At 37.8% G+C, this 25,778-nt stretch overlaps 2 protein-coding genes and 1 long non-coding RNA gene across 3 annotated transcripts in view; 2 read left to right on the forward strand and 1 right to left on the reverse strand.

Moving 5' to 3' along the window:
* Positions 1–383: 383 nt before the first annotated feature.
* LOC307126935 lies at positions 384–8,052 on the forward strand. The gene is made up of 7 exons (XR_013816574.1): positions 384–517; positions 2,783–2,868; positions 2,971–3,019; positions 4,734–4,923; positions 5,541–5,616; positions 5,719–6,209; positions 6,257–8,052. It is a non-coding gene; the product is annotated as an uncharacterized lncRNA (long non-coding RNA).
* On the reverse strand, positions 7,001–23,156 carry LOC307126934 (uncharacterized protein). The gene is made up of 6 exons (XM_079817813.1): positions 23,129–23,156; positions 13,629–13,882; positions 9,288–9,379; positions 8,871–8,981; positions 8,476–8,744; positions 7,001–8,272 (listed from the first exon to the last, which is right to left on the reverse strand). The coding sequence occupies exons 3-6, from the start codon at positions 9,374–9,376 to the stop codon at positions 8,256–8,258; spliced, it is 486 nt and encodes a 161-aa protein (XP_079673939.1). The 5' UTR covers positions 9,377–9,379; positions 13,629–13,882; positions 23,129–23,156; the 3' UTR covers positions 7,001–8,255.
* Positions 22,487–25,778, forward strand: part of LOC307126932 (stonustoxin subunit beta-like) — a 38,697-nt gene continuing 35,405 nt past the window's right edge. The window contains exon 1 of the mRNA XM_079817811.1: positions 22,487–22,543. The gene's annotated coding sequence lies outside the window, so the exon portion shown is untranslated. The remainder of the gene's footprint in view (positions 22,544–25,778) is intronic.

Here is a 25,778-nt window from a genome sequence, read left to right on the forward strand (position 1 = left end):
ATTTATACATTAACTAACTACTTTTCATTTTACTAAGGTGGATGAGTTCTGTAGATTCCAAACCTGGCCTCAACATGATGATGTTGGACATGTTGAAAAGACGACAAGAGGAAGACCCAGCTAAATATGGATGTGTGCCTCTCATGTTGGATGCCATGGCTATCAAAAAACATGTTCAGTATAATCCTCATACACAGAAAATGTCTGGATTTGTGGATATGGGGGACCGTATGAATGAAACTGATGTTGCCACCGAAGCTCTTGTTTTTATGGTTGTTGGCCTACAAGGCCATTGGAAGGCTCCAATTGCCTACTACCTGACCAACTCTCTGTCACCAGACACACAGAAGGTCTTAATTGTGCATGCCTTAGAGGAACTGCATGAGCATGGAATCAGAGTGGTGTGTCACAATGGATGGACATGCCTCTAATATTAGCATGTGCAACCAACTTGGGTGCCAGTTAAAGGCAAACTCTCTTGAGCCCTTAAAAACCTTTTTGGCACATCCAGTGACTGGTGAGAAGGTGTTTGTGATGATGGATGCTTGCCACATGTTGAAGCTGGCTCGGAAAATGTTGCAGGCAGGGTTGCCAGATGCCAGCAGGGTTTTCCAGCCCAAAATTTCTCGTTTAAATACATTGAAACCATTAACAAGCTTTAAAATGACCTATTTATCGACTAGCCTATCCGATTTCAGAAACAACATTCAATGAAATGAACACAGCGGTCCGTGTACTTTTGCGTCCATTCCTTTTTCGTTTTTAACCATGGAAACAAAAACTAAAATGGAATGGTTGTTGGTTTTTATAAATACTATGTTGAATAACAACATTTGAATAAAAACGTAGGCTATACACAAATTCCATGCGCACAAAATAAAATAACTTAATTACGTTTTGCATTTTTATAAACTAAAAACGAACAGATTCATATAAAAAATATCAATTTACAAATGTTCTTTTGGAAAATTATTTCCAGGTAAAGATAGGATCAGTCAAATGAAACACTTACAAATAATGATTACAAATTAAAAAACGATTGGAAATGTCGTCCAATTTTCTAATACTATTATTTGATGACAACAATACATTTGGAAAACAAAATACAGCCATTGCTGCTTTTTTTCTTTTAAACAAAACACCAAGCTGCACCCTTTTTTAAATTTCATCTTTCATTCCGAAATAGAATAATGAATGAACAAAAAACTACACGGACCTTCTATGCCTCTGTCCGTGGTCATGCTATTGATTCCAGAAGAAAAGGCACTTTTAGAATCTGTGTATTGACGCAAAAACCCTAAAAATTAAATTGAGCATATTTACACATAAAAAAACAAGTTATAAATAATTTATATTATTTTTAATAAAATAATTACCTACTAATTCTATTAATCAGAGTTAAAATAAAAAAAGAAGAAACCACGTTTCCATATTTCATTTCTGTTCAGTTTAAAAAAGGAAAACGGAATGGACGCAAAAGCGTCTTCAGTCTGATTATTATACTATTAAACTATAAGCTTATGTTACGGGAAATAATGCATTCAACTTAGGCGATCAATGAGTCTGTTTATTGTCAATATAGTCGCTTGGAACAAAAGCATTAGCCTAACATGAAAACATGTTAGTGGATATATGGAGTCGCAGGAAGAAGGATCTGAAGTGCCGGTGTATTATGGAGCTAGAAATATGACAAAATGATCTGAATTTGAATTGTGTATATCTGAATTATTGACAAGTGTAATCTAACAAAATTGAATATTATGTTGAATTTTACATAGTTCTGAATTTGAATTTTTAAATCTTGAATACTGAACATTTGAAATTGAACACACCTGAAATGTTTTTATGTCGAAATTGTATAGACACGTATTTTCAAACAGCAGATATTTTGTTCTGAATTAATAGACTGGAAATATTCAGTTTTTGAAAATACAGATTCACGATTTCAGATGAAGAAGAAATTCGGAACATCAAATTCAGTATTCTAAAATTCAAAACGCAGAAATTCATATCTTACAGAAAGTAGGTCAGGGGTCATCATCAGGGAAGAGTAAAGGGTCTCGGAAAAATCGAACTGAGCATTTTGGCCAATTACAGATGCAGTTCATTTTCTGGCGCGAGTGTGGATCTCTTCGCTAGGCCTATAATGAATCGTCCGGAGGCAAGTGATTCTGACACATTTATGATTTATATTAGGTTAGCACATGGAACATTTGTCTGAGCGGTCTCTGGTGTTGATTTGAAGTATATTTGGGGTAAAAGTGATTAGTATGGCACCGTGTGCTGTTGGGAATTCGCGCTGCATTCATATTTTATTATATTTTATTAATTTTATTGTAGACACTATTACCGATAATAATATCACTGATTATAGTCAAGTATAATCCTATTGTGTTTTGTCGCGGACGCGATGCGTGGCACTGCTCATGTCCAGTCTAGTTTAAGCATCACTCACAATTAATGTAATTCTGCTTCATTCTGTGATCGGAATCCACACCAGATCCAAGTTGGTGAAATGTCACTCTCTGGTGTTTGTAAACTGTTTTGATCTGGTTTCCACTCAATGTCATAGACATAGGCTTTTTGTAAGCCATTTGGCTAATTTACTCGTTCAATCAGTGCCATTACCCCACACCCTAAACTGATATCTAGAAAAATTCTAGCATTTTAAAGTAGTGGACCATTAATAATAATAATAATAATAATAATAATAATAATAATAATAATAACGTTTTTAAGACTGTACGAGATAAAAACGATTCTGTTTAAACTGTGTTTACAGGACAGTGAAGTTGTCAGATCAGCCAGGCATTTGTTGTCTTTGCTGACTTCAGGCACTGCAGCTGGTCCCAGTCAGGATAACAACAGGTTTATTTGTATTTGTCTATTTTTTTTTTTTTTTTTTTGTGAATAGTTAGTTTTGTTGAAATTACTTAAAATTGTATGCATTGCCTGATTCAATGTCCGTAGGCAGCACATGGTGAGGGCAGAGGGCCACCATCCAAACTGAGATGACCAGGTTTTGCAACTATTTTTTTTATTTAAAGGTCCCATGGCATGAAATTTTCATTTTATGAGGTTTTTCAACATTAATATGAGTTCCCCTAGCCTGAATATTGTCCCCAAGTGGATAGAAATGTTGATCGGTGTAACCCGAGTTCTGGCTGTCTTTCTCTGCCTTTGAGAAAATGACAGGCCAGACGAGCCAATCCTGAATTCTCCTGGTTTGACGTCCAGGCAGGAACGGTTACCTCCCTTTCCTCCGCCCAGAGAATCTGGCACGCCCATGCAAGCGCTCGAGAGATCATTGCTTGTGAACGAGTGAATGCTTGCAGTTTCTCAATGTTTGGATGTACAAATGAAAACAGAAGTCTTTCTTCAGTTCCTTCTGATCTGTGATCAGTGATTTCTGATGTGTAGCTAATTATTTATTATTCGTGCACACACTGCGGCTTCTCTCTCTCCCGACAGAACAGTGTTTTCGTGTTTTCTATCTTGTGAGTCAGTGTTTTTGTACGTCCTCGTCGCGTCTATCTGTTCTTAAATGTGCATACAGTCGGGAGTTTCTGCTCAACATCGGCAGAGTAACATCTTTAGAGATAAACCTCACGCACAGCGAAGCTCGGCCTTCAACATCCCCGACCCCCAGTACTGCATCTGGCCCACAGCGGAGGCACCAAACGCGGCGTTAGATTAAGCAGAAGGGGGGTAAGCGTGAGCGTATCCGGCTAGGCTAGCCAGCTTTCCCCACAATAAACTGGATTACATTCGATTACTGCTGTTGTGTCTTTGTTTGCGCTGTGTAAGTTACTCAATGCGCGTCACTGACGCTTTTCATATGATTGGAACATATCTAGAAATAATGCTATACTCAACACTTACTAACTCGTTCATCTCGCTGTAATGGTACATTGCATGTGTTACAAAGTTGGTAATAATGATGAAGACGGACTCGGCGTGACTGGGACTCGTGTTTATTCAGAACTCTCAGATACAAACACAATAAACTCGCGCTGACAGACAGCTCTCTCACAACTCAGTAGTTACTATAAATAACTTTGTTAGCAATCGCTCCGTCTCCATGATGTCCGGTTCGCGAACGAATCATTCTTTTGAATCGGTTCTTTTTAGTGAACCGAACCAGTTCACCAAATTGGACTGAATCGTTCTAAACGGTTTGCGTCTCAAGTCAGCGCTGATCCATAATTTACTAAAGTTACTAACTTTCTGACATGAGTGACAGCCCCTCCGACTAGAAATAAACTAATAACCTGAAGAATATTCTAGTAACTACAACAGTTCACCCTGAACTGAGACATGCTGAGAGAACTGATGAGAAGTGAACTCAGGTCCATCCGTCTCTCTGGCAGCAGCTCGTGCGTCGTAGACCTCGTTAAACCACGCCCCCTCCGCTCATTTCAAATGCAAAGATGTCAGCCAATCACAACAGTGGGCGTTTTTACAGCAGACACGCCTCTTGAAACAGGGCAGTCAGCCACAGGGCAAACAGCAGTATAGACAAAATGCCTTTTATTTCTAAATTATGACATTTTATGATGTAAAAATCATACTAACAATATAAGTACACCTCAGGAAACACTATAAAATAATAGAAAAATGCCATGCCATGGGACCTTTAATACTGATATAAAGGAACATTCCGTTATTTAATGGTAGTTATTTTGGTTTGTAACTGTGCTTTTTGCCAATAGATCATTTCCTGTTTTTTTCAGCAAAGGACGGTGTAAAAGGCGAATGCTGTCACAGACCCCTAGTAAACCCGCAAAAATATTGCCTGTTAATTTTTATTTGCTGCCTCACCAATATGAGCGAACGCCTAAGGAGAGTGAGCAACTGGTACACATGCAAGCTGGGTTGGGACGAAAGACAATGCATATGGATGAACATGCAACATATGAGGAAGTATGAATGAATGATGTCTCTTGTATCTTTTAAAATTCTCTTTTTCAAAGTGCAACAGACTCAGAGCTTAATTAGTACCTCTGTATGTATGTAGAGATGGTGGTCCAGTGGGTTAAACCACTTAACTGGTAAGCAAAAGGTTGCTGGTTCAATCCCAGCGGTCACCACCAGTGTTTCCTTGAGCAAGGCACTTTTACTCCACGTTGCTCCAGGGGGATTGTCCCTGTAATTAGTGCACTGTAAGTCGCTTTGGATAAAAGCGTCTGCCAAATGCATAAATGTAAATGTATATGTGTATATAGGCACTGAGGTGCTTTCAAGCACATTACTACAATTTAAGGGTTACTTCACCCCTAAATGAATTATGTCCGTCCATTGACAGCTACTTGATCTTTAATGCTTCAAAAAGTTTATAAAGAGATTGAAAAGCTAATCTATATGAAAGGAGAATGTTGTAATTAAAGACAGAATTTAAATTTTGGGGTGAACTAACATTTTAAACACTATAAGCTGTACCGGTGTTGCAGTTGAAACTAACTGATATTTAATTTTTAATCAGTGTTCTTTACTGAAAACAAAGCCTTAATGACTACCCTGTTTTGCCTTATTTGTATTAGGTATGTGCCCAGCTGAAGGAGCTCTACCTTAAATTTCAAGAAATAAAAGGCGATTGGCTTGTCTATAAATCTTCAGGTAATCATCAGGAATATAGTGATATATATATATATAATTATATATATATATATATAATTGTTTCCGGATGCTGCTTCCCTGTATCTGCTGGCCCTCTGTTAGCAGTGTGGATGAAGACGAAGATGAAGATTGTTCACTAGAAGATAGATGTCGCATCTCCGGGTATTTGCGTTGTTTCATTGAGACTGGTATATAAATCTTTACATTTGTTTTTAGGTCTGCATTTAACATACTTGATACAATTTGCTTTATTTTACAACTACATGTTTGACCTGGATTATATAATGGTGTGATGGCAGGGATGACATCAGAAAAGACTTTCTTCACTTGTTCCTTCAAGATTTTCCTATGTGGGTTTATAATTTGAGTAAAATAACGCCTGTGGTAAACATAACTTTATATTTTTTCTTCTACAATGTACAGTGCACAAACCCATACTGAAAAGATGAATTAAGCATTTAATTTTTCAAAACGTGTTTGAATAAACATATTGTAGAACAAATGCTCAAAGTTTTGTCACGTTATGTTCACCACAGACTTTATTGGAACTCATTAAGCCCCATTAAGAAAATCTAGAGGGAACAAGGGGTGGGGTTTTGACATCAGACTACTTCCACTCTATTTCTTCAATAGGAAAGAGGTAAGACTGACTGTTAGGAAGAACAACTACTTGTATTAGGAATTAATCTGTGTTGTTGTTTTTTTCTTTTTTCTTTATCTAGCACTCTGACCTTAAGCACTTGGTGAAGTTTTGGCTGGGGTGGGAAGTGCCAGATGAAAATATGGTAGTGGAAGTTATTAATGCTGACATGCCGAAGTCCTCCACTTGCTTCAACATGCTACGCTTGAACTCCTTATGTGCATTGGCACTTCTGAGTTTGGTTTTGGACTTGTTTAGATATGAAATCCAACACAGACACCATGTCTATAAATTATTATAGACATGTTACAGTACCATAGTTAGACCTGTTGGTACATTGATTTTGATGCAACTAATCTATCCACATGTATTAATGGAACGGGTCTTGAAAACAAAACAAAAAAATACATGTTATATGTACATGTGTACATAAATTTAAGTTCAATTCCAGCAGTTAATGTGTCCAGTTGGTTTGGACTTCTTTAGATATGTGAAATTTGATAGAGATGACACAAAGACCATGTTTATAAATTACTGTAAGTTACAGTGCCACAATTTGTCCTGTTGTTTGGACTAGTTGAGACTTTGATTTTTGATGCAATTAACTTATGCACATTCATGTAATATTGCAGTTTTTTTTTTTTTTTTTAGAAAAACCCCAATGCAATATTTTACAACAGACCTCTTTAGCTATCCATTCTATGTATAAATGAAAGTTCTTAAAAACAAAATACACATTGAAATCTAGTTTAAATCTCTTTACTGTGGCATACACATAAAACACTTTTTCAATGAAATGATTGTTAGGCTGCATTAACTAGGTCAGCCGGAACCGGGAACACTTCCCATAACACCTGATGTACTCGTGACATCATCAGAAGAATGGCATCTACGCTAATGATAGTCTCTGTGTTTTATCCCGAGGTTTACTGCAGTCAGCCGGATCCGGGCCGTATCCAGTTCAGATGGTGGACCTGCGCCCAGAGAAGACCAACACAGGACCCCGAAATGTCTGGGAGACCGTGATTAGACTCCCCCTGCAACTGCCTCATCGACACGGCATCTCAATAAACCCGTCTCCGGCGTGTTGACTCAGATTGTTCGAATATTACAATTAAATAATACTTAAATCGAAATGTCATCCTCAATAAACCCGTCTCCAGCGTGTTGCCTCCGATCATTCGAATATTGCACTTTAATAATTATTTAATCAACATCATCCTCAATAAACCCGTCTCCAGCATGTTGCCCCCGGTCCCTCGAATATTCCGATCTATTATGACCTCTGAGCTGTAAAGCTGTCAGAATAATAATAATCATACGCTGTTTGTTAATTGGCCAGAGGAGAACTGGCACCCGACTGAGCCTGGTTTCTCCCAAGGTTTATTTTTCTCCATTAGGTCACCTAATGGGGTTTTGGTTTCCTTGCCACTGTTGCCTCTGGCTTGGCGTGCTCAGTTGGGGACACTACATTTTTCAACTAAACATCGAAATAAATCTAATTAATAAACTAAATGAACCATTTAAACTAAATTACTGATCGAATTATTGATCTAAAGCCCACACTGTCACTGTATGATAATTGAAATGAACTGATGACATCAGCGTTGTTTCCAGAATGGCTATACAGCTGAATAAAATTATGCTGCATTATTTTCCTGTTTAACACTGTAAAGCTGCTTTGGAACAATCTACATTGTTAAAAGCGCTATATAAATAAAGTTGACTTGACTTGACTTGATTGAATGTTATGGGTGAATTATTCATCAAATAAAGTAATTCAGTTCCAGTAGTCCAGTTAATGTGTTGTTACTCAAGTGCTTGGCAAAACTCCACTGCAGCCATGTAAATGTCTATCCCATGGGATTGTGATGGTGACCTAGGATTCACTGTGTCCTTCAATGCTGTAAATTGCTCTGGTGTAAGTGGACATTCTACAGTAGGGACATTAACTCCAACATTTTCATCAGGAGGCAATCCACTGCTTTCCCAGTGAATATCAGCAATGCTCAGTTCCTGGGTAAACAAAACAACATTGTACACCATTTGTAGAGTAATCTCAGTTCCTATAACAGTTCCAAATACTACATTTTTATGGTTACTACAACACTAATTGAGGTGTTTAAATGCCAGTGAATAAACATTTGAATACTTGTGACCCCTGTAATTTATCTTAAAAAATGTAAACATGGCTTTTAAGTTTGCATGCACATTAATACCACTTGGATCATCAACTGGATAGTGGATTTGACCCAATTCCCAGAGCTGGTTCGGAGACATGTTGTGTTCTGTTCTCAAAGGGTGATTATCCCACCCATCTCTGAAAAAGTTTCGATCATCTTGTAGCCTTGGTAGGAATGTATAGTGGCAACAGAAGAGATGTGTTTGGTCTGCAATATGAAGATAGTTGGTTTCCTCAAGATAGTGTAGCACATCATAGTACACACAGGTCACTCCAGTCCACACATCCCTCCACAGTCTCTCTATTCTATAATAAAGCATTACAAAAAATAATAATCATATGCAATTTAATGGTTCAAACAAACATTTGGAGAATAAAGCACAAGGTTGCAGAGTAGATATTTGTATGCAAGATAATACCATCTTTACATACCTTTGGTTGTGGACACTTTTTCCTGAAATGAAACTGCTTCTCTCTGTGCCACGAATTGTGAACATTAAACGTGCAATGTCCACATTCTCAACTCCATGGTCCCCTCTGACCCTATAATAAAGTTGGTCAAGGCAATGTTTTAATACTTAACCCAGTACACACACACACACACACACACACACACACACACACACACACACACACACACCTGTTAGTAGTCATAACATTATGCAAAACAAGGAAATTCTTATAGGTTTAGAGCAACATGAGGGTGAGTAAATGATAGAATTTTCATTTTTGGGTGAACTATCCCTTAAATCATGTTCGTAGTGGGGAAATGTCTTCCACAATACACCACGATTATTATAGCAAGCATATGTATTTTTTTAATCTTTATCACTCCATAACACAACTTGCCTGAGAGGGAAGCCATATCTTTCCACAGACTCTTGGAAGAAGGTCAGTGCAGTTAAGGCTGAATTGTTTGTGGCAGCACCAAGGTACATTATCTGTAAAATTAGAAATGATAATATTAGTTCTATTTATGTGGTACATAAACAATTCAAATGTTGCTTTACACTGTACAACAACAACAAAAAATCACCTTTCGTGAAAAGCCATCCACCCCTCCAAACAAGACAATGTTATACCTAAAATCACAGACATCAGACATTTGACCAGGGTTCTCGACTCTGGCCCTCGGGATTCACTTTTCTGCAGAATTTAGCTCCTGCTTTGGTTAAAGTCACCTACCTATAACTTTCTAGTAATCCTGAAGACCTTGATTAGCTTGTTCAAGTGTCTTTGATTAAGGTTGGAGCTGATCTCTGCAGAAAAATAGACCCCAAGGGCCAGAGTTTTAGAACCGCTACATTAAATGAAAGTTTCCATCTTAAGACAATACAGTTAAAATGAATAAATGAGTAAAACCTTACACAGAACCTTACACAGAAAATTACGAATTTTACTTGCCGTATTAATTTGTGATTAGTGTCAATGTGCATCATTGATTTGGGCCCTGGCACTGAATATGTCCTCTGAACAACACAACCCAGCTCTGCCATCCTAGATAAAACCCCCAGCTCTGCCACTCGATGAAGTGATGCCCTCACCCGCTCATATTGTACCTTGTGCCCTTCAGCTTTCAAAGCACCCTTCAGCATCCTGTACCCAGAGTTTGGCATTCTGGACTTAATATTAGACACTAACATGTCTAACTCGTTATCTGTTAGTGAACTATACAGTGATCGAACTGATAGGTTGAACTCTGCCAGTCTTCTATGTACAGTCTGTTCAGACACCCCCAAAAGGTTAGCAATGCACCTGACTGGTAAGTTCATCTCAAGCCAACTGCCGAGATATTCACGACCAATGACTGCTTTTGGTCCAATGACTGCTTTCGGTTACCGCTACACTGACCTGTTTCTGGACACTTTCTCCAATCTTCCATCTGATATTCGCCGGGACGCCGAGTTGAACAATGGCCACTCGAGTCGACGGCGAAGATTCAAAAAACACAGCGGGAAACGCGCTGGGATCCGCAACAGACTGAGAAAAAGAGCATTCAGTCCTCCTCTCCCGAGCATTTTGCTCGCAAATGTCCAATCCTTGGAGAATAAGATGGACGATCTTAGAGCCAGGATAAGTTTTCAACGGGACATGAGAGACTGCAACATCTATTGTCTGTCCGAAACATGGCTCACGCCAGCGGTCCCGGATACAGCCGTGACGCCGTCCGAGAACTTCTCTGTTTTTCGGATGGACAGAACAGCCGAGGCCGGGAAATCTAAAGGCGGTGGAGTGTGTTTCATGATAAACAAGAAATGGTGCGATCCTAGGAACATCTCCATTCTTTCGCGATCCTGCTCGCCTCACTTGGAACATTTAACTCTCATGTGCCGGCCTTTCTACCTACCGAGGGAGTTTTCCTCGGTCATCGCCACTGCCGTTTATATTCCACCACAGGCAGACACGGGGCTGGCTTTATCTGCCCTCCATGATGTGACCAGCGGCTTCATAAACAAACACCCCGACGCTGCTTTCATCGTCGCGGGTGATTTTAACAAAGCAAACCTAAAGAAAGTATTGCCAAACTTTCACCAGCATGTCTCCTGTCCCACACGAGGAGCAAACACACTGGATCATTGCTACTCTCCGTTTAAGAACGCCTACAAAGCTCGTTCACAGCCAGCTTTTGGCAAATCGGACCATGCCGCCATTTTTCTCACACCTGAATATAAACAAAGGCTCGTTCAAGAGCCCCCGGTGAGGAGGGAAGTCAAACGCTGGTCATCCCATTCAGAGATCACGCTACAGGCAGCTCTTGATGACGTCGACTGGGACATGTTCCGCGCGAGTTCTGAAGACGTCAGCGAGTTCACAGAAGTGGCGCTCTGCTTTATCAATACACTGACAGAGCAAGCCACACAAACAATAACTATAACGTCCTTCCCTAATCAGAAACCGTGGGTGGACAGTTCAATCCGCACTGCAGTAAACACGCGCACTAACGCTTACAATGCCGGTCTCCTAACGGGGGATATGAGGGAGTACAAAGCTTCATGTTACGCCCTCCGGCGCGCCGTTAAAGCCGCAAAACTCCGATATAAAGACCGAGTGGAATCTCATTTCCAACTCAACGACTCCCGGCGGATGTGGCAGGGACTGAGGACCATCTGTGCTTTTGGAACTAAATCCTCTGCAGAGGTGAGAGCTGATCCGTTGCTGGTGAACGAGTTAAACTCTTTCTACGCTCGCTTTGATGGTAATCGCGGCAGCGCGACTCCGGCGAGTGACGCGTCAGAGAGAGTCCCTCAGAGCAGCAACAGTCACGTGATCTCTGTCTCGGAGGACGAGGTTCGGAGGGCACTCAAACGTGTGGATGTCAGGAAAGCTGCTGGGCCGGATGGTATTTCAGGTCGTGTTCTGCGGTCCTGTGCTGATCAGCTCGCAGGGCTCTTTACATCCATATTTAACGAGTCCCTTGCTACATCTGTTGTCCCCACCTCCTTCAAACGATCCTCCATCATCCCTGTACCTAAGATCACTAAACCCTCTTGCCTAAATGACTATCGTCCAGTGGCTCTCACATCTTTAGTCATGAAGGTCTTTGAGAGACTCATTAAAAACAACATTTGCTCCTCCATTCCTGACACTTTGGACCCTCTTCAGTTTGCCTATCGTCCCAATAGATCGACTGAAGATGCCATCTCTCACGTCCTTCACTCCTGCCTCACTCACATCGACAGCAAAAGTGGGAACTATGTCAGGCTGCTATTTATTGACTATAGCTCAGCCTTTAACACCATAGTTCCCATTAAGTTAACACACAAACTCCTGGATCTAGGCCTGAATTCTTCTCTCTGCCTCTGGATTGAAGATTTCCTCACTGGCAGACCCCAGGCGGTGAGAGTAGGCCATTTCACCTCCACCTCCATCACCCTGAGTGTTGGAGCTCCACAGGGCTGTGTGCTGAGTCCCCTGCTCTACTCTCTCTACACCCATGACTGTTTGTCCACACACAGCTCCACCTCTATCATCAAGTTTGCTGATGATACTGTTGTCCTGGGTCTCATCTCCAACAACAATGAGACGGCATACTTGGACGAAGTGGAGCAACTGACATCATGGTGCCAGGACAACTGTCTCTCTCTGAATGTTAACAAGACCAAAGAACTGATTGTGGACTTCAGGAAGAGACAGCATCGGTCATACTCCCCTCTCATGATCAGCGGGACACCGGTAGAGAGAGTGAACAGCTTCAAATACCTGGGTGTGAACATCTCCGAGGATCTGACCTGGACTGCACACATCCAGACACAGGTGAAAAAAGGCAGGCAAAGACTGTCCCATCTGCGCCAGCTGAGGAAATTCAGGGTTTCACCAGCCATCCTGAAAACTTTCTATCGAGGGGCGATAGAAAGTGTCCTGACTCAGTGCATCACAGCGTGGTACGGGAACAGCACCAGTCACGATTGCAAAGCCCTGCAAAGAGTGGTGCGCTTATCCGAGCGCATCTCAGGCTCAGCTCTCCCGTCTCTGCAGGACATCTACACCAAACGCTGCAGAGGTAGAGCTACTAAAATCATCAGAGACATTAATCACCCTGCAAACTCTCACTTCACCCTGCTGCCATCTGGTAAGCGCTTCCGTAGCCTGATGGCAAAGACTGAAAGACTCAGGAGGAGTTTCTTCCCCCAGGCCATCAGACTCCTGAACTCAGTCACGTGACTTCACTTCACCCCGTACACACATAAACATCCAGTTTAAACATTAACATCCACATACTGCCATTGCACTGCACTTTACGTTCCTATTGTTACTGCGTAACAACCTGTAATAAACCTGTTTGCACATCATACTCCTGTTTACACATCCATTATACTTCTTTATATATTTATATATATATATATTTTATGTTAACCACTTATTTTTAAGTCTACAGTTTATCTCACTTATCATATCCACTTATTTTATATTTTTATTTTTTTATTTTTATTTTTTTATTTTTATCTTATTTCCTATTTTTATCCTTTACTTGATTTATTTATAATTCTACTTATGTTAATACTTTTTATTCTAATTTTATTCTATTTCTATTTCAATTTCCCCTTGTGTTTCTTGTAACTGTTATTTGCACTGTCCATGGAGCGGACCTGTTTACATTTCACTGCCAGTTGTATATTGTGTACATAACTGTGTATGTGACAAATAAAACTCTTGAATCTTGAATCTTGAATCTTGGTCGTCCACAACTACCTTGTTCAAAGTGTGCTGTCATTACATGCGTCTCGTTGCTTTGTCTTTCTGAAGTAATCACATGATGCAGACCAGTTAATCCTTCCCATATGTCAACAGGATTGATGACCTGGGGGGATACGGGCGGCACTGAGGAACACTAGCTCCTGAAGACAGATCAGTTCTAAATAGTCCAAATCCACAGGCGTCCTCGTAAGGGTGAGCTCCAAGCGTAAACCAAGCCTCTCCCATATATGATCTAGAAGCATCTGTCCCTGTAACAATAAAGACAAAAGTTAGCTAGATGTCTATAAATGACATGACCAAAATGATTAATGCTCATTAGGGACTTAGTTTGGAAAGCTGACACTTGCTCAAACATTCTTGTACATAATTTATAACAAATATGACCATTTACTCAAACACACAACAAAACTATGAAACAGTAAAAAGTCGTATATGTTTTTACACCATTATACTTAACAATAATCAACATTACTCAAAATAGAACCATTTTTTGCTGTTTGCTTAAACTTAATTTACAGCTTTTAAGATTTACTAAAAAAACATAAAATATTCAGTCAAGCTAGTCACACCCTTAAAAAAAATAATACCATGCTATTACAAGTAAAAAAAGAATAGTATTTTTGTTTTAAATCAATGTAAAACTTTATTTTTTTTAACAAACATTTGTATAAGTGCTGTAGTGGTAATCAAGAAAACAGACGCGCACTGAGTGAACATAACAGTCTGTAACAATATGGTTTATTGCAGTTTGGTTACATTCAGTTTATCAGAGTAAATTAGCCAAATGGCTTACAAAAAGCCTATGTCTATGACATTGAGTGGAAACCAGATCAAAACAGCTTAAAAACAGCAGTGTGTGACATTACACCAACTTGGATCTGGTGTGGATTCCGATCACAGAATGAAGCAGAATTGCATTAATTGTGAGTGATGCTTAAACTAGACTGGACATGAGCAGTGCCACGCATTGCATCCGCGACAAAACACAATAGGATTATACTTGACTATAATCAGTGATATTATTATCAGTAATAGTGTCTACAATATAATTAATAAAATATAATAAAATATGAATGCGGCGCGATACGTCACGTCAAATTCCCAACAGCACACGGTGCCATACTAATCACTTTTACCCCAAATATACTTTAAAACAAACACCAGAGATGGCTCAGACAAATGTTCCATGTGCTAACCTAATATAAATCATAAATGTGTCAGAATCACTTGCCTCCGGACGATTCATTATAGGCCTAGCGAAGAGATCCACACTCGCGCCAGAAAATGAACTGCATCTGTAATTGGCCAAAATGCTCAGTTCGATTTTTCCGATACCCTTTACTCTTCCCTGATGATGACCCCTGACCTACTTTCTGTAAGATATGAATTTGTGCGTTTTGAATTTTAGAATACTGAATTTGATGTTCTGAATTTCTTCTTCATCTGAAATCGTGAATCTGTATTTTCAAAAACTGAATATTTCCAGTCTATTAATTCAGAACAAAATATCTGCTGTTTGAAAATACGTGTCTATACAATTTCGACATAAAAACATTTCAGGTGTGTTCAATTTCAAATGTTCAGTATTCAAGATTTAAAAATTCAAATTCAGAACTATGTAAAATTCAACATAATATTCAATTTTGTTAGATTACACTTGTCAATAATTCAGATATACACAATTCAAATTCAGATCATTTTGTCATATTTCTAGCTCTAGTGTTTCGGCTACAATAAACCCGCCGAACTGATCCAAAACCAGCCCAATTTTTATCCACCCACCCAAACCCATTTTTGCCCGCAAAATAGATTGCGCAACCGCCCAATTGGGCGGAAAATTGATTCACAGAAGATGAAGGTGTCTTTGGCTGCTCAGTTGCTGCACATTGAGAGACCTTGGCTATTTAAAATGTTTATTTTGTTTAAAAACTGTGAAGCAACGGCTGAATTCATTGAGGTAATACTATGCAAAAATGTTCTTAATGCAAACATTTGCTCTTAGACGATTGACAGGCTATCTGACATAATGAACAGCTGCAATCCACGGGTTCAAAAGTCCCCTGGGTTCTTGGAATTGGAGTGATAGAGTAGAGGAGTTCTTGTTGAGAAGAGGGAATATTTGATCAGTTTGGTGATGAAAGATGGTACACCTCTTCACCAATCAAAGAGGTTATTTATAATTGTCAAGCTTCTGAAGAGTTCATATGATGTTCTTGTTCCGTTGTTGTGATCTTTTCACTGACTCTGTTTGTTTCTGTTGAAATTCTACTATGTTCAGTATTTTTTCAGTTCTTCTTACAGGTGGCAAATTGGTATGTATACACTATGTTCGTATTTTCAAGCCTTTCCAGTTCTGTTCTGATGGGGTTTTGGTTTCCTTGCCACTGTTGCCTTTGGCTTGGCGTGCTCAGTTGGGGACACTACATTTTTCTAAATTTTTCACCTAAATATCCAAATAAATCTAATTATTAAACTAGACATATTATGAAATTTTTTCTCCAGAATGGCTAGACGGCTGAATAAAATTCACTGCATGAAAAAAAAGGTGTATCCGGACCAGTATACTTCTGTATACACTGCTGAAATTCGGAAGAATCCAGGAGTATACTGGCCGGATAGGTCAAATTCCATGGATCCGTAAATATCCGTATACATCCGAAATGGTACCAAATCGGATGTATGTTGTGGCCATATACTCCCATGCTACAGCCATTTGTTGCCATGGCAAATAATCCCATCAAGTTTTTCCCAGGAGACATTTTCACACCTCTAAACAGCTTTGCCTTCCACCCCCTATTGGTCCTTCATCTCAAACTGGATTGGTTGTTTTTTTAAAACCACTCCCAAAACCCAGACTGCTATTGGAGGACAGGACGCATTGAAAACCCAGTAAAGTGATTTTATTGGTTACTTCTAAGGCTAAGGGTGGGCTAGGTTTTGTAGCATAGGGACTTGATTGGTTATAGGCCAGCTATGCAGATTTTGCTCATATATATGCAATATATATATATATATATATATATATATATATATATATATATATATATATATATATATATATATATATATATATATATATATATATATCCCCTCTCCCCCCAAAAGAAAAATACACACAAAACAATTTGATAAAGTCTGAAATATTTATTAAAAAAAACATTCTTAAGAGCATTATAAACAAACATTAAAACAATGGGGAAACAAATGTAACAAAATGTGAATGTTTAAAAGGGATGAAAATGTAAAGGAACAAATGTAAAAATATAAACAGTCCAAAGAACATTATAAACATACGTTAAAATGAATTGGTAAAGAAAAAAAAGTGAACAAAATGCATTTAAAAGGACAGAGATGTAAAGGAATAAAATACACAGTGTACATAAAAAGGAACAAATAAAAAAAGGAATAAATATACAAAGTACACAATATAAAATTAGAACAATAAATTTACAAGACCAAAAAAAAGTGTATATAAAATACCCATAAATATTCCAAGTAAAAAGAACAAAGAGCATTATAAACATACATTAAAATGAATGGGGGAAAGATAAGTGAACAAAATGTATCTAAAGGAAGGAAGGCGACATAAAAGGAACAACAATACAAAGCGTGGAGATCAAAAGCAACATGGACATCTAAAAAGGAACAAATATACAAAGTATACAATATAAAACGAGACAAAGAGATCTATACATTAAAAAGTGTATATAAAATATATGTAAATATTCTATATATGGGAACCAATAAAAGTATAAGTATATAAACATAGGAATAAAGAAAATATAAAATGGAACAATTGAATATTAAAATTATAAATATAAATATAAAGGAATTGTGACCAACTCTAACACAATGTTGTTTGAGTTTTGAACATTTTTTCAAACTGCTGTGATGGGCTGGTGATGTGACACGTAGCGTGGGTCAGCCTAGTCTGGTTTGTAGTAGCTAGCCTAACCATCCACACTGGCCTTCCATCAACAACAGCAGCATCTTCATCAGACATCAGGTCTATAGTTGCGGTCTTCCACAGGTTCTGTGTTGGTTTGTGCAACCCTGGACCTGGTCTCCAGCAACTGCAAAACATGACAGTAAATTAACATTAAAACTCAGAGAGTGGTATAGTAACATTCTGGGGGAAAACTGCTTAAGCACTTTCTTAACTTACCCGTCTCTTTCTCTGACGGTTCTGTGTGATGTTCTTCATAGTGTTTCTTTTCTGGGCCTTTTCAGACTGAGCCAAAGAATACTTCCTCAGCAAAGTCTCACAAAATAAAATACATCTTGCGACCTGCCAAATAATACATTAATAATATATAGTTAATGCCAATAAAAGTAAGTAAAACAATTCAATTAAAATGTATTTGTATAGCGCTTTTCACAATACATATTGTTTCAAAGCAACTTCACAGAAAATGCATGCGTCTACATTACAGAAAAAACAGAGAACATTAAAATAATTACAACATTTTTAAGATTACCTTTAACACATTCAGGGTCAACATCTGTAAAAGTTCTTCAGGATCAGGGATCCAAAACTTCTGGATCATGAGGGGGGAAGAAACATGCACACACACAAATGAATATTAATTTGTTTGATAAAACATTAATATTAATTATCAACTTACTGACATGGACTTGCGAAACATACTCACCAGGCCCATACAAAAACTCCACAGTAGATCCAAAATCCTGGTTTTCCTGTAATTCTTCGGAGTCCAAGGATGGTGTTTTCCTGTCCTCTCTGCTGAATGAGTACATGATCTCAGATTAATCATTACAAAGCTCCTTTACATTTATGACAAGCTTGATCTTAAAACTAGCTGACAGTAGGGATGGGCATTATGACCATGTTATTCTACATACATGAGAAATTTTATTTCACAATAACGATATCACAATATATTTATTTTATTTTGATAGATATTTTATTAAAATGCTACAGAATAATACTGCTTTAAAAGTCTTCACTTTATGATATTCTATGAATTAATATCAATGGATTCTTAAAGAAGCAGAAGGTCTTCTCTATTCTTTTGTTGTTTGATTAAAATTATGACAGACATCAGTTTATTAATCTGCTGCCCCTTTAAGAACGGATGCACATAATGACACACATCCGGGTTTCCCCACGTTAACTTGAACTGTTTAACTTACTTAAGACATAACTGACTGTTTAAATCAAGTGAATACCTCACATGACAGTGTTTCTGAGACAACTGTGTGCATTTTACAGAAAGATAATTGATTTCGGGATCGCCTGCTGTCTGAGAGAGGCTTATTTTAACACATGCATGTCCCACTCATTATTCTACATTCATTCATGTTTCTTTGTCAAAATGTCAAAAACTTTTAGTACAGTCAGTGCTACGTTATATACGCTATATTCATATTCACATTCCGTGATATAAAAAGATAATGTTAACGTTTACTGCAATATCGCTAACAATAGTCATAACTATGATCGTCATAACACCCAGCCCTAGCTTAACAGTATTACAACACAACAAAACACAGAATATGTAAGTTAATCGCGGTTAGCATATGACTTTAATGCACTAACGTTATATCTTGATGAGCAGTAGAAAAAATATGGGATTTAACGTTACGTTACCTTTCTGCCGTCTGTTGTCCGCCATTGGTAACTTAGTCTGTTCGTATTCATGTTTTTTCGTTCTCAGTCGACATCCCACAATCAAAATGATGTAAACAGATGTGTTTTCAGATGTAAAATTATCCATGCAATGCCATTAATGGACCGACAAAGCAGTCCTGTTGCAGATTAGAACTAGAAGCCGTGTCCGCGTCCCCGCGAGCCGTGAGCCACAACGACAACCGGTGTATAATTCAAACTGAAGGCGCGCACTGTCATTGGCCAGATTTCTGGATGACGTTCAGATTGACCAATCACGCTCAAAAGACGGAAAGACAGCATAGCCTTGCAACCATAGAAAAAAAACTTGTTTTAAACTACAGTTAGAAAATGTGTATATTTATTTTTATTTGCGGTTATATTTAATTAATTGGTCAAATGGTGTTTTGTGGTGTGGGCAGAGGCCTGGAAGTTTCAACCTGGAGAGCAGTGCAGATTTGTACTCTTTAAAACCAATTATTGTTTGATATTTAATTTGCTTTATAGTTTATTATATTTGTATCCAGAATTACAGTTTGAATATTTTGTTTCAGTTTGTTTTCTATAAAACTTTTAATGTAAATTTCTGTGAAGTTTTTAACTTTATTTGACTTAAGATTGTTTACTTTAATTTTACGTTTTTTGTTTGGAAGCCGTAGCTGCCAGTCATTTGACCGTTTTTTTTAGGTTTTTATTTTTTACAGTGTAAATATAAAACTAATAAGATATACTTTAAAATTACAAAGAATAATGTTAAATTGTTAGTATGGACATAAACCTTTACAAACCTTTCTGTAATTTATGAAAACAGAAAAATAATACAGTGATGTTCCTGTATAAAAAAATGAGAATTACTGTAATTTGTCATTAATGATATAATCCTTAAAATAACAGTCAAGTTGTTTATTTACAGCTATTGTTTGTATAGATACTGTATAAATAATACAGTGATTTTCATGTATAAAAAACAGAATTACTCTAATTTGTCATTAATGATAAAATAATGGTCAAGTTCTTAATTTACAGACATTGTTTGTAATTTTACATGAATTTGTATGTAATTTATGAAAACAGAAAAATACTGTATAAATACTAGGGTAATTTCCCTGTATAAAAAATGAAAATTAGGCTACTGTAATTTGTCATTAATGATAAAATAATAGTCAAGTTGTTAATTTACAGATATTGTTTGTAATTTTACATGAATTTGTATGTTATTTATGAAAACAGAAAAATAATACAGTGATGTTCCTGTATAAAAAAATTAGAATTACTGTAATTTGTCATTAATGATATAATCCTTAAAATAACAGTCAAGTTGTTTATTTAGATATTGTTTGTAATTGTACATCGTTTTAAACAATTCAAAATGACAAGAAAATACTGTAAAAAAGCTGAAGTTTTTTCTGTAAAATTAGGATTTTTTTAACAGTGTAACCTTATTGGTTGCACCTCCATTGCGTCACCTCATCTATTGTGAGTGGTGGATTTCAAACCTCAAAACGCCCCTTTTTTGCATCTTGTTAAAGTTAAGAATCTTGGAGTGACACTTTTTGTTAATAGTTGCAGAGCTGAAAGATCTGCTTGTGTTTCTGTTTCTTGAGCAAGTGAATCCCTGCTCTTTTTTATTTTGAGCATATCAGTTTTTGGTGTTTTTTAAACAAACTTTTTTTATATTCCACATTTCATCTCCTTTTTATTTAATTCTATTATTGCCTGCAATTTGTAAAACTTTGCAAAAATTGTTTGGGGATAGTCTAAAATGATTGGTTAATCATCCTTTGTTAATTCCATTACATTTCTTTGTTTATTTCATTACATATTCAGATTTTTTTGTGAACGTATATGTTCAGACAGGGTTTTTATTTTGTACTGTTTTTATCAAAAATATTTGATTAAGAGACTCTTTTCATGCAGTGGTTTTAAGGCCCTGACACACCATTCTGATGGTTTGGCTCAGACCCAGGCAACGTGAACCAACCCCACAGTCGGCTTTAGTCATTGCTAGTTCGGTTTAGTGTTTCAGGGCCTTAAGAATGTATTTTTCTGTACAAAAAGCTTGTTTGCTGTTGCCTACAGTAGACCAGAGATAATTCTCAATCCTGAAGTCCTCCCTCTGAGAACAGCCAGCACTAGTGTCAGTCATTAACATATGAAAGGTCTTCTTCACACCTACAGTCTTCAGTCCTAACACACCCAGCAGTGTTTAAGCTGTATATGTCCATGAAATTTCACGGATTCCTGTATATTCCTGAGGTTGAGGTTGAGAGACGGGGGAGCGATAAATCGAAATCCCTCCGCGCGAGGACGATCCGTTTAGATCTGCTCTGACGGATAGATCTGTATAGCCTTGGTGGTGAGAGGAAGGACCGTGTAGATCCGCTCTGACGGTCGAACAAAGTAGAGATAGCCCTGGTGTTCCTGTCCAGGAAGATTTGTCTGTAAGGGTAATGTTTAAATGCACAGTTACCTGACAAATATTTTTTCAGTACTCCCTCCGGTGCGAGGAAGACCCGTTTTAAAGTAAACCTGACTCTCCATTTTCTTCCACCCCAGATAGGGGATTTCATCTTTATTTTTATTTCCTTTTAATTTCCTTTTAATTCCTATTATAACTATTATACTATATATATTTTTATTTTATTCACTTATAACTATTTTAACTTCATTTCTGTGTAAAGCACTTTGAATGGCCACTGTGTATGAAATGTGCTATACAAATAAACTTGCCTTGCCTTGCCTTGCCTTGCCTATACGTCCACATACGTGAGGTTTCCGGGTTTTTCTGGAAATATACTGTTCCGTGTTACTCTGATCCGCTTTTTCCCACATACATCCGGTAAACATCAAATTACACATGAGTATACCATGCCCGGATATTGCCGGATTTCAGTGTTTTCATGCAGTGTGAGCGTGTGGTAATACCATCAGCAGCGTGTCGTCTTAAACACAGTCAGCAAACATTAATAATATCTTAAGAAAGGGTCATCACTGTTTAACCACAGACACGTGACTCAAAGCTTGTAAAAAAGATGTCATTGTGACGTTCATCTCATAATTCGGACCTTTGGTTTTCAGAATTATGATTTATGAGATGAGTTATAACGTCTGAACTGTGATTTATATAAACTCCCAGTTCTGCTTCTCGTCCAGTGATGACCAAAAGCTTTTTTCACAAGAGAAGAAGAGGAAGAAAAAGTCAGAAGTGAAAGTTTGCCTTTATCTTCAGACCAGGCACGCCGTTTTCAGACCCGTGAACATCATCAAATCATAATTATTGGTAAGTTCAGTGATGTCCTCCTCATAATAACTCAAACATGATGTTGTGATGTGTGTGTGTGTGTGTGTGTGTGTGTGTGTGTGTGTGTGTGTGTGTGTGTGTGTGTGTGTGTGTGTGTGTCTGCATTAGATGAGATTATATAGATTGAGCCAGACTGTGTGTTAGATTATGGGAGGCTCTTCCGGTTTGGGGAAGTTCCACTCAAAAAGACTGAAACAAATCATAAGATTGAGCGGTACGAGTTGGACTTAATGCAAACATTCTTTCAGAGCAATTTACTTAACACTGCATTCAACATATGCATGTGGTGTAAGACTTTTGATCAAATATAATAATTCAGTGAAATTACTGGATAACCAGTGTTAAAAACCAGTCATTTTTTGCTCAAAATGGCGACTGCTCTACGTGTAGTGAATAACAGGAAAGCACATGACACACATGATATTAAGAAATCATGTTTACTGTTGAAATAACAAAGTTAATTTTCACAAGTAATAGTTTTCTATCTCTATTTGATGTAACGGGTTGAGCTTGAAAACCACAATATCACATAAGTTATAATTTTAAGAGAAGGTGGTAACTTACTTGAACTTGTTGTTCAGAAGACATCTATGATTTCACTTTCTGTTGTTGATGTCACGTAAGGATCAATTCATTATTTTTATGGGGGGGAGAATGATTGGTGTAACGGGGTTACTGAGGTACGGAAATCAAAAAGTGTGAATTTAATTCATAATCATGAACTTGCTTAGAAAAAAAGCATATTATATTATTATACATTATTATTTATTTCTAGTTATTCAGAATATGCTGAAGTCCACAAGCACTACTTTTGTATGAGAGCTGCTGGTGCAGAATTCTGTATTTTCTTTATAAAAGCTTGATTTTGGTAAAGCAAAATGTTTATTTTATTGTCTGAAGGATTATATTGCTTGTTGCACATAACAGGAATGTGTTGGTTATTACTTTATGTTAGTGATTCAGAATATGCTGATGTCTGTATTTATTTACTACAAATATGCTGCTACAGACACACTTCCTGTTGGTTCTCTGCAATGTTGGGATATATTCTGGCAAATGTAACCTTCCTGTTGACTTGTAAAATCACTTGCATTTGTTTTATTAATAAAAGGGTAACACTTTAGAATAATGGTCCGTCATTAATAGGTATCTATGCAGGAAGTAATGCAGGACTAATGAGTAGTACTACATTAACACTTCAGCTACTATTACTAACTAATATAGAAACAAGCTGAACTAATCTTCAAGTAATATCAAATTTAGGAGATATTACCTTGTTAAGTAATCAGTACTTACTGAATGAGATTAGCCTCAACTATTCACTAACTGACAAACTATAAAGAACATTATTGTGTGTCCGAGACGTAATCAATCATCTGTTTTACTCTGAATAAATTCATAAAATGCATCACTAGTTACTCAAGGGTTACCTAGTCACTATGCAGGAACTACTAATGACCTGGACCATTATTTTAAAGTGAAAAAAACATATTTTTCACTTTAAAATAATGGTCCAGATCACTAGTAGTTCTTGAAGAGTGACTAGGTAATTGAGTAATTACTGATGCATTTTATGACTTTATTCAGAGTAAAGAAGGACAATTTCTCACATCTCAGACACGCTAATGTTGTGATTAGTAATTAATTAGTCATTCTTTATAATTTGTCATAGTTACCTATTAGTTCTTAGTGATGCCAATCCCATCCAGTAATTATTGATTACCTAATAAGGAACTATCTTAGTCCTAAATTTGATATTACTAACTGATTAGTTCAGCTTGTCGTTCGGAAGTGGCGATATACAGTAGTTTGATACGAACGCATCTGAAAAATAGCGGAGTACGCAGAGTGAGCTGATGCAGGGAAAGTGCATGATGCAATTTGTCCTAAACATGACACATGCTTTGTACTAAGGGCTTTAAAAAAACTGGTAAGATAGTTAAAGGACAACTCCGGTGAAAAATGAACCTAGGGGTAATTACACATGGTTACCGATCAGATCGCTAGTTAATACCACTAACAAGGCTCAAAATAGCCTCACACTAACACGGTAGCATAATGAGGGTCCCTACATGCAAACCGAAGCATTGAGAACTTTTTAAGTGTACCAACAGTTTAATAAGAAGATACTTTATAAAGGCAGTACATTACGCATATACAGACAGGAGCCATCTTGGACGAGTCGAGCCACGAACGCTGTGCTAAGTGAGCTGGTCGATAGGAATTATCGCAGCTTAGCACAGCGTTCGTGGCTCGACTAAAACACCTTGCGTCTGAACGGCAGGGCATACATGTCAGCAGGTCAGGCCGCTGCAGCACTGCACACCACCGCAGTGCTACAGGCATACCAGGCCGACTTGCTGAAGGATCTCACTCAGGGGGAGGCCCTACAGTAGGGAGTAGGGAGCAGAAGAGGCGGGATTCCCGCGCTAGGAACCGGAAGGACGCCGGGGCAAAAGCCCGTTACCAGCGCAGGAGACGCTGGGATAGGTCTCCGCCCCCGAGGGCGCGCTGAGACTAGATATGCAAGGCAAGGCAAGGCAAGTTTATTTGTATAGCACATTTCATACACAGTGGCAATTCATAGTGCTTTACACAGAAATGAAATAAAAATATTCGTAAGAGAATTAAAACAGTTATAATAGCAATGAAAATAAATAAAAAATAAAGATGAAAACCCCTATTCGTGGTGGAAGAAAATGGAGAGTCAGGTTTACTTTGGGACTTCCCCATATTTGCCGTCTGCTTCTTTGGTTTTAACCGGCTCACAGCACGGCCTCCTTGCCCACGTGATATCTTAAACAAAATTTAAATCACGTTGCATTTACCACAGAATCAGTCATCCACCTATGGTTTATCCACCCCACTTATTTATCGCTCCCCGTCTCTCAACATCTTCCACCCAGATAGCCTTAACAAAATAAAAATATTGAAAGATAAAAATACAGAGTATAATTAAAAATAAAAATAAAAACAGGGTTAAATTGAAACATAAATTAAAATGCAAGCAGTTCGGACAAAGCACGTACAGTGACACAGTGCTCATTACAGTTGTAATGAATGTAAAATATCAGCAAGAAAACTCTGTACACAACGTGTATTAAAGTGTTACATCTCAAATCTCTTGAAAATCTTAAAGATTCAAAGTGGCATGAAGTGCTTGGGTCAGATGCTTCCCCGAAAGGCAGCTGGAGGACCTTGTACAAGCCCCCCA

The sequence above is a fragment of the Gobio gobio genome, assembly GCF_949357685.1.
Source record: "Gobio gobio genome assembly, chromosome: 5".
In the NCBI taxonomy this organism is placed as follows: Eukaryota; Metazoa; Chordata; class Actinopteri; order Cypriniformes; family Gobionidae; genus Gobio; species Gobio gobio.

Coding starts and splice junctions, on each gene's coding strand:
- LOC307126934 (XM_079817813.1), bottom strand. CDS start 9,376: ATGTACCTTGGTGCTGCCACAAACAATTCAGCCTTAACTGCACTGACC. Junction 8,982..9,287: donor AGATATGGCTTCCCTCTCAG/GCAAGTTGTGTT, acceptor ACTTTATTATAG/GGTCAGAGGGGACCATGGAG. Junction 8,745..8,870: donor AAAAGTGTCCACAACCAAAG/GTATGTAAAGAT, acceptor GCTTTATTATAG/AATAGAGAGACTGTGGAGGG.